Raw genomic sequence first — 10,347 nt, 5'->3', positions numbered from 1 at the left:
GTAGTTTTTAACAGCAAGCATTGTTGTTTCTCTATTCAGGAACTTCAAGCCAATCTCTAGCTCCATTTCACTGGTGAAAGCATAGTTGCTCGGTATGTTTTCTGCGGTAGTCGAGTTCATTGCACCAAGACTCAGTGCAAGATAGTGGCCTGGAGTGCTATTGGAAACACCGCCTACCTCCATCACACTTACCGATTCGGCCCGAGTTGGGGGAACCCTTTCGCCATAAATCGATTGGGTTTTAGGAACAACTTCTGCTTTCTCACTGCTATCATCATCAATCTCATCTTCATCAGACGTGTTTGCCAATCCGTCAGCAATACCTTCCGGGGATGCAACACGGGTGGTGAGGGAGGGACGTCCATGAGAATTTTTTGTATTTTGTTCCGGCGTAACGAAGGTGTTAAAAGTGGGACTATGAGCCCTACCAATCTCCAGAAAGAGAATGGCTTTAGGCGTACCGAAATTTTGAATTTTCTCCACGTTTTTCGAACTAGATGAGCTACCACTGACATCTTAAAGCTTAACACAAAGTTCCATGGAATAGATGCTAGTAATGCTCCGATGATAAGAAAACATCATCGAAACATACTGGTTGGATTTAATCTGCATTTTCTGATACGCAAATGAACTGGCTAACGCAATTGGCATCTTGTAAGCCAAGTTACTGATCTTCTTTTTTCCAACCAATCCAATATTCATCAGAATAAGATTTTCCAACTGCTGCAAAGATGTTTGCGGAGGAATCATTATCCAAAGTGGATTGTCACACATAAATGTTACATCCTCATATGTATGAGAAATTTTTCCATTCAAATATACGATCACATATATATGTTCAGATGTCATTTTCACAACAAAAATTGATGATATCAAACTTTATGATAATGGGTTTCACAGAGAGAAAGAGAGAGTAGAAGAAGAGCAAATTGGAGTTGTGGCATCAGTTCCGGTGGAGCAGGGTTTATATAGTCTAATTTTGGTTCCATTTCGTGTGCTGTACACGCTAAGTTGGCTCATTTCGTTTGTGGTACACCAGAATCTTGTGCCCATTTCGTGTGTGTCTCACTTGAAATCACCATTTCGTGTCCAACATCCCCAACTTGAAAGGAGTCCTGACACGTTCCATTTCGTGTCTACTCTACCTACGTTGGATGCTCTATTTCGTGGGTGATCTAGGTGACTTGAAAGCTCCATTTTGTGTGCACCTTTCTTAAAATAGAGTGCAATTCTAGTTTGTAGGTGCTATCCTGAGATAATCATGTGCATTTTATTCCAATTTCTATCCAGGTGCATTTTAGGAATTAATTATTTTTTTATACATATTTAAATAAAAAAATTAAGTAATAAGCCCAAATTTAAACCTTGGACAAATTGTCCTTCAAAGAAAAGGATAAGAAATTTGCTTATATTGAAAAAAAAAAGCTGCAAACTTATTGACAAAATATGAAAAAATGATAACATTCTTATATTAACGATTGGGATAAAAATAAAAAACATAAAATAGTATCATATCAGCACACTAGACAAAAATAATATAAACAAGGACAATCAACAAGGACAATTTTGCAATTCGTTTGAATTCATATAATTCACTTGGTTAAGCTTGTTGGTTTTGGTGAACTTGATTTGAGTTCACTGAATTTAGTGGGTTTGGTTTGAATTCACAGGGAATGACAATTGGTTTGAGATTTCTGGTTTTGATGAACTTGGTTTTAATTCACTAGAATTACTGGTATCTATAATCTGATTTGGTTATAATGAAAATTCTATTATTTGTGATGGATATTACTAGATATAATTTTCATTGTATTTGAAAATTAAATTAAAATATATAGTTGTCTCATCTTCTCTATTATTTTTCTATGCTATTTTGTTTATGAGCGTTATGAGGCACTCGAAAATCTTCTGCATTATTCTGTTTTTGCATTATGGATCAAAAGAGGTAAAAAGTATTAAGTTAATTTGATTCAATCCCAGAGTCTAAGAATTATTAATTAGTATTTGAAATCTATAAAACTAATACAGAAACTAGACACAACACAAAACATGTGGACACACGAATTTTAAATTTTTATAAGTTACGGGAACACAACATATATATAAAATATAAAATATTTTTTAGATAAATTGTAATAATATTTTAATATTTAAATTTTAATTTTTTAACTATTTTTAATATTTTTTAATTATATAAAATATTTAAAATATTTTTTATTTTAATAAATAATATTAACTATTTCTAAATTCATTTCAAAAATATATATTAATAATAGGATTGTGCATGCTGACATGTTATGATATTTAGATATAATTAAAAGTGTCTAAACATTTTTTTTTATTAAAACATGATTAGATACCAAAAATAAACATATAAATAAATATCAATAAGTGTTATGTCCGAAATATATGGCGAATATAACAACTCAATAAAGTATCTAACATAATTAAACTTAACAGTCTAGCTAGAAAAAAATCCATAGCCAACATAGTGACCTACACACTAACCAAAGGATAGTCCAACCACAAACCTAAGCTTTTTTGAATGGAAACGTCTATCCATATTATTAGAAGTAAAGAATGGGATCTTTGTTTAGATAAAAAAGCGCTTATTTATGACCAATTAGCAATAGATTTGTTATTGATGATGGTGATAAATTTGAGACTTCATTGCGATTAAAACGTGAGATATCTTTTAATTTGTTAGTGATGCAATTGCATTAATATTGTGAGTGATTGATTATTGATTATTGACTAGTAATTAACAAGACTTCTTAACCATACTGTCTCATTAAAAATAGTTTTAGATTAATGATAAATTATTACAAATTTTATTAATAATTTTTAAATATTAACTTTATATTTGCTATAAAATGCGACATATCCCTATAGGATTTAGTATTCTATTTTATCTATGAAATTCACTTCAATTTAACGATAATGTAGTTACAATAAAATTTGTCGCTAATTCTTGACAACCTTTTAATCTATTACTTTTACGAATTTAGACCATCATTTTTGCCTCATTACTTTTATGATGTGAAATTAACAAAGAAAGCATCGGTCTAACTAATTCCTCACAAATTATTTTTTTTTAGAAAACTAACAAGAGTTTTGTGACTATTTTTATGATTAGCTAATTAATCGACCAACATCTAGCCGTGTATATCCCAAGGGAAATGATCTTTTTAATTGTTAAAAAAAATTGAGAGTGTAAAATATGATTTTTAATTTTTTATTGTTCTTTTTTTATATTTATTTTTTGTCATATTTATAAAATTAATGGTAAGAGATCACACTTTATTCTCTTAATTGTTAAAAAAAATTGAGAGGATGTATTTCCCGTTATGAGAGGTCATTTTCTCCTTGTGTATAGTATAAATTAAAAATGGAATCAATAGTGTAGAAGTAAAAACTTAGCTTGGTGACGGGTCGGACTAATATCTATCAATTGATTCAATTCACTCTTTAAGACTCTAATTTTGTTCCCATTCAAAAAGTTGCAACAAGAAGTGGTCTAAACTCAATGTCGTTTTCAACAATAACTATACAAGGCTAATTATCAAGGTTGTCAAATTTTAACACGTTACATTATTTGCTTTCTTAAATCCCTCAACATCCTCTAGAAAGAATATGAGAATCTAACCACTTATAGACAAGTACTCAAGTGTATTTCACCATGAGTCAATTCACCTATAATATCATTGCTTACTTTCATCTTGTTATTTTTCAAGTCATGCTAATTAAAGAACAATAACAATCAATTTAAAAAAAATCCAAAAGTTAAAAAATTATAAATATAAAATTTATATTGGCTGATTTCCATTGTTTTTTTAAATTTATCCTTATTTTCAATTTTTATCATTTTAATTGAATTTTTGTCGATTTAGATTCTATATATTGTCTGAATTCTACTAATTTGACTCAACATAAATTTAATAAAAAGAATAAAAATCTCTTTCTATTTGAGCTTAATTTTGATGCACTGACAGTATAAAATTGTACAATCATAATTATTTTTTTAGATGGCTATTTACGTAGTCAATTTAAAAGATAATTATTAGTTTTGTTAATGTGACGTTATGTGATTTGATGCACGTGTAAAATGACTGTGCATAAAAATTAATTACATATATATTCAAAAATTGATGGACTTTTAGTTAAAGAATCTAAGTATCTCATGTGTGTTTATGGGGTTGCATCAATTGGCTTATGAGTTTTGTCACATTATGCATGAAGCTTATTTTGTCTCTCAACTTTGTGAGAACTATAATGTTGTTGGTTAGGTCTAAGTCCAACGAGACAAAGTATGTATGATGATGAGTTGAAACTTGAAACCAATGCTTAAGATTCAAAATTCAAAAGCATAGTGGTAGACACACACATACATATACCTTGGCTTTCACGTATCAAATTATTCCTAATCATTAGTGCAAGCGTGTAACATTGGAACATAGAACACAAATGTTTTGGCATCTACTCGGTTTCAACGTTCCACGTGTAATAAACTATAAGATAGACCCATATAATAATGGTCAAATGAATCATGTTTTCAATGATGCATGCATGTGCTATAATGCTATATACATTAAGCGGCTGAATAAATGAACAAGGACCAATTCAAACTTATTACCAAAACTATAGGTAGTAATGTATCCATCGCAAATAAATTAATGTGGTGTTAGATATATAATTTTTATAGATTATTTTTTTAAAAATAAAAAGATTGTAGATTGATAAAGTAAAAAATTAAATATTTAATTATATTTGAATTAAAATAATAGGACTTATACATAGTGTAAATTCAATGATAAATAGTTATTTATTTTATCATTTTATTTATTTTTTTACTATAGAAAATTTTATTTGTGTATCTCAATCAAACTGTTTAAATTTTTGAAATAAATAATTTTATTAAAATTGTAAAATGGTGAAGTGTGTCTGATTTTATATGTGACAAAAAAGTGCTTTTAAAACTTAAAGATAAATTCTATCGTACTGCTATTAGACTGACTATGCTTTATGGTACAGAGTGTTGAGTGACCAAAGGAGAGCACGAATGTAAGTTGAGTGTGACAGAGATGAAGATGTTGAGATGGATGAGTGGTCATACGCGATTGGATAGAATTAGGAACGAATATATAAAAGAGAGTTAGAGTAGCACCTATTGTGGAAAAAATAGTAGAATCGCGTAGTTTGGACATGTGAGAAGAAGACCGATAGAGCATCCAAACATAATGATGGATGAGATGGAAGATGGACAATGGGTGAAAGGTAGAGGAAGACTTAAGAAGACCATCCATGAGGTGATCAAACAAGATCTATGTAAACGATCTCTCTATAGACATGATAGAGCTCAATGACGTCGTTTGATCCATATAGCCGATCCCACTTAATGGGACAAAACTTTATTGTTGTTGTGCTAAAAAATTAGAACTTGGTTCTTCTCATTTCATATTAAGTATATAATTATTCATATATTTTTATTTAACAACTTAACTTTTAAAAATGTGTGATTTGATAACAAAATTCATAATTGAAGATTACCCGGATAATTCTTTTAAAGGTTTATTGTTGGCAACGAGTTGCTGCATGAGACAGAATTTAAACTTTTAATATTACGAGTGAATTGACTGCTCAACTAATTCAATTTGGTTATAACAACTTTATTTTATTTCATTTTCCTCTTTTAAACTCTTTTGAGTCGGAGTACTCTATTTCAGCAGTTCTTCCCCGTTTTCTTTTTTGTAACTTTTTTTCAGACTTTTATTTTTCTTTTTGTTTGATATCCATACAATAAATTTGCTTTTCATGAGGTGCAGAATATCCCTTTATGAACCCAATTAAATTACAGGCCACATAAGAAGGTCCAAGAGGTAGTAGCACACTGGCTGGGTTGTGGGTTCCATATTATTATTGGGCCTATTTTACTTGTTTAATAAAATGAAACAAAACAATAATTTGGACCAAAAATGTAAATAGAAAACGTCTAGATAACCTAACGGTTTTTGGTCAATAATCCAATTTTCAGTTTTTCACTCTCTCTCATTCACAAAAATGAGGGAGAACAATAGAACATACTTGGTTAGTTGATTTTCTTGTTTTTTTTTTTGGTTTTTTTGTCCTTTTTTAATATTTTTTATACAGGTTACATGCTACAAAACTATTGGTCATGTAGTATGGCTCATAAACATAAATAGTTGATACAAAATAGACTTGTTGAAAAGAAAGTGTCACTAGATAACTAAATTTAGTAATTTATCATCATATTGTCATTATTAGAGTAAACATTTAAATTGATCTTTAAAAATTTATTTAACAAAAGTAATTATAAAAATTTATTAAAAATTAAAATATCTAATTTAAAATTTATTGAGACCAATTTAAATTATTATTATTATTATTATTATTATTATTATTATTATTATTATTATTATTATTGGTTTACTATAGTGATGACAACAAAAGAGTGAGTAATTGTTTAATTATACAATAACTTATAAGTTTAAAAGTATAAAAAAAAAGAATTTCAAGTGTATTTAGAACATCGGCCTTTTACGAATTTTAATCTTTGATTTTAATTATAAAATATATATAATATATATTAATAAAATTAACGATTAAAATTACTGAGATATTGGTATTTTAGCTACACTTAAAATTTTTTCAATAATATATATAGCTTCTTAGTTGAGCCAGACATATAGTTATTCTTGTTCATAATAATAGTATGGAACTCTACAGAGAGCATCTTAAAGAAATACCAAAAATGAAAAATAAAAAAAATTATTTTGTTGCCATAGATAATATTTTTAATAACGTCCTTAGAATCTCTGATATAGGTTATAGGTCACATGGTTTCTTTATGTGTAAACACTAATCTGTTTAACTGTTACAGAAAAATTCTCTCTAAATATTATTTTATATGACACTGTCATATCTTATTATGTCATATACAGGAAGAGGTAGCATTGAATAACCTGTGAGAAAATGAGGATAATTCATTTCCAAAAAGAAGCCACTTCTGTAATTAATATATTATTCATTTTTAATTTGTTGGTTTCATTTGATTACTACTATCTTTATGCTTCAACTAGTTTAACATCTCAATTTATAATGAGTAGAATGTTATAAGTGCAACATTTTATATTAGATAAAATTATATTTTTTTAAACTGTTAACAAATATTTGATCTGACAACCAACTCAAAAGTATAATTGCCTTTTTGTTCAAGTTAATTTAATATATTAGCTAATTTTTACTCTACAATTTTAATAATAAATTATAAATTAATTCGATATTATTTATTATAGATTTAGTTATTTTGACAAAATTATTTAAATAGTATTGTTGAAACAGCTATGGATGAAGGAGAACAATTCTCATCAACTCTGTCAAGTGAGTTCAAGTGTGAAGAGAAGAAAAAGGGAGGAAAGGAAGCAAGAAAAGAGAGTAACAAGAAAAATAAGGATCAACTAGCAGAGGAAGGAGAGAGAAAGAAGAATCTAATTTCATTTCTCACAAAATTGATCTAGAAAAATCTGAAATTCAACTATATATATATATATATATATGACTTGTTGTACTGGTTGCCAGTTGCATAGCATACTAACAACCTAACTAATCCTTTTTATCTGATACAGCTGCTGCACTATAGAATCTTTATCATGTAACATCCCCTCTCAAACTTGGATTGGATGCTTCGATTAATCCAAGTTTGGCGTGACAAGCTCGAAACGGATTGGGGGCGAGGGCTTTTGTCAAGATGTCAGCTGTTTGTTCAGTGCTGGAAATTGGGAGCAACTTCATCACCCCCTCTTGCCATTTATCCCTCACGACATGGTAATCAACCTCAATGTGCTTTGTCCGTTCGTGGAAGATGGGATTAGCGGCTATGTGCAGAGCTAACTGACTATCGCAAAAGATTATTATCAATTTCCCTTGATCCACCTGCAACTCTTCTAGTATGAACCTTAGCCACTTCACAGGATGATGTAACAACTGTATCCTGTTTCTTGCTTTTCCAGGAGATGATTGAGGTACCCAGATAGAAACAATACCCTATAATTGATCTTTGTGAATCAGGACATGCCCCCCAATTACTGTCAGAGAACCCTGATGGCAGTAAATCTGTGTTAGCTGAGAAGAATAAACCCAAGGCTGGTGCACCTCTAAGATATCTGAGGATCTGCAAAGCTGCCTCAAAGTGTTTGTCTGTTGCACAGTCAAGGAACTGACTGAGTTTTGCTACTGCATAGCAGAGCTCTGGTCGGGTGTTGGTTTGGTAGAGGAGTCGCCTTATAAGTTTTCGGTACTCCGAAGTTGATGCAAGGATAGTGCTCGAGTTCTTCGATAAATGTGTGCTGTAATTTATAGACGTCGAAATTGATTTAGCATTCAACATGCCATAATCCTTAAGGAGATCAAGGCAGTATTTTCGTTGGCAAATGGCAACCCCTCTTAGGCCTCTGGAAATCTCCATGCCAAGAAAATAAGTGAATTCACCAAGTTCTTTGATCTTGAAGAGGTCATGGAGGTACTGTTTGATATGGTTGATTTCCTCAATATCATCGCCTGCTAGCACAAGGTCATCAACATACACCAAAATCACAGTCATATGCTTTGAATTGATCTTAGTAAACATGCTCTAATCATGTTTGGATTGTACATAGCCTATACTGGTGAGGCATGCTGCAAGCTTAGTGTTCCACTGTCTACTCGCCTGTTTCAGTCCATAGAGAGAGTGGTCCAGTCTACAAACCAAGCTTGGTTTTGGAAGTTGTAATCCTAGTGGAGGCTTTATGAATACTGTCTCATTTAAATCACCATGTAGGAACATTGTGTTACATCCAATTGGTACAAATGTCACTGTTTTACAGCCGAAATAGCCATCACAACTCTAAACGTATTCATTTTTACCATTGGATTGAATATGTCCTTATAGTCCACTCTGCGAGTTTGCGAGAAACCTTGGGCTACAATCTGTGCCTTGTACCTCTCTATGAAGCCATCAGGGTTAAGTTTGAGTTTGAAGACCCATTTACAACCCACTGCTTTCTTACCATCAGGGAGCCTAGTCAAAGTCCAGGTCTTATTGTTATTTAGAGCAAGAAGTTCATTATCAATGGCTGACTTCCAATTAGCATCTGTAACAGCATCATCATAATTCCTAGATTCTACATGCATGAGTTTAGTTAATGGGTCTGTTTTTAGTGAGGTACTTATTTGTAAGGCAGGATACTGTAAGAAAGAATTGGGAGTAGCTGAATCTATTGCAGAAGACATCAAACAATGAAAATTCTTCAGGTATGTTGGGGGCTTTTTTGTCCTATTTGATCTTCTAAGACCAGTGTGATCTTGATGAATCACCCCTGAGGCTTTAAATTCTGAGCCTCTAATAAAAGCATCTAAAGGAGCATAATCATGAGTAATTTGGAACTCACTTGAATCAGAAGCAATGTAATTAGAATGGGATGCATGATTGTGTAACGTGGTATCTGGAACATCTGTTTGTGATGCAGGTGAATACGTAACAGTGTTATGTAATGGATTGTTAAAAGATGTATTGTGAGTAATGTCAAATGGATATGTGAATGTAGTAGGTGTATTAGATGGTGTATGCTTTTGTGCTTGACCAGGATTAGAGAATGCATTTGATGCAAAAGGCATAACATTTTCATAGAAGATAACATTTCTAGAGAGAAAGACATCCCTAGTTGATAAATCAAATAGCAAATAGCCCTTTGTCTTTGGTTTGTGTCCAAGATGTACACATTTTCGGGCCCTCTTATTAAGTTTCTTTCTATGAGCTGTCAAGGTTGCAGCATATGCCAAGCAGCCAAACGCTCTGATATATTCAATCTCAGGTAATTTTCCTTTTAAAATTTCATAAGGAGAAACATTTTGTAATAGAATGCTAGGTATGCAATTAAGAATATGAATAGTTTGTGCTGCTGCATATGTCCAAAAACTCTTTGACATGTTTGCTTGAAACATTAATGCCCTAGTTATTTTTAAAATATGTTGATGCTTTCTTTCTACAATTTTATTTTGTTGAGGAGTCTCAACACATGTTGTTTGATGCACTGTGCCTTTGGAATTGTAGAAAGAATTTAACTTGAATTCAAGGTCATTATCGATTCTGATCTTTTTCACAGAAACATTGAATTGTGTTTGAACAAGATTTATAAATTTTTGCACAAGAGAAGTTGTCTCAGCCTTTGATTTCATGAAAAAAATCCAAGTATATCTACTTTTGTCATCAAATACAGTCAAGAAATATTTGTGTCCCCTAATGAAAACTGTTCCAATGGGGCCCCATATATCCACATGTACTAGCTCAAACAA

The 10,347-nt window shown here is 31.1% G+C and overlaps 1 protein-coding gene across 1 annotated transcript; it reads right to left on the bottom strand.

Annotated features, from left to right (window-relative positions):
• Positions 1–7,912: 7,912 nt before the first annotated feature.
• On the bottom strand, positions 7,913–8,617 carry LOC112772625 (uncharacterized mitochondrial protein AtMg00810-like). The gene has a single exon (XM_025817595.1). It carries the CDS (start codon positions 8,615–8,617, stop codon positions 7,913–7,915), a length of 705 nt encoding a protein of 234 aa, XP_025673380.1.
• Positions 8,618–10,347: the final 1,730 nt, after the last annotated feature.

Source organism: Arachis hypogaea, chromosome 3 (genome assembly GCF_003086295.3).
Source record: "Arachis hypogaea cultivar Tifrunner chromosome 3, arahy.Tifrunner.gnm2.J5K5, whole genome shotgun sequence".
Classification (NCBI taxonomy): domain Eukaryota; kingdom Viridiplantae; phylum Streptophyta; class Magnoliopsida; order Fabales; family Fabaceae; genus Arachis; species Arachis hypogaea.
Note: the sequence above shows the minus strand (reverse complement) of the source record. Positions and strands in the feature narration are given on the sequence as shown.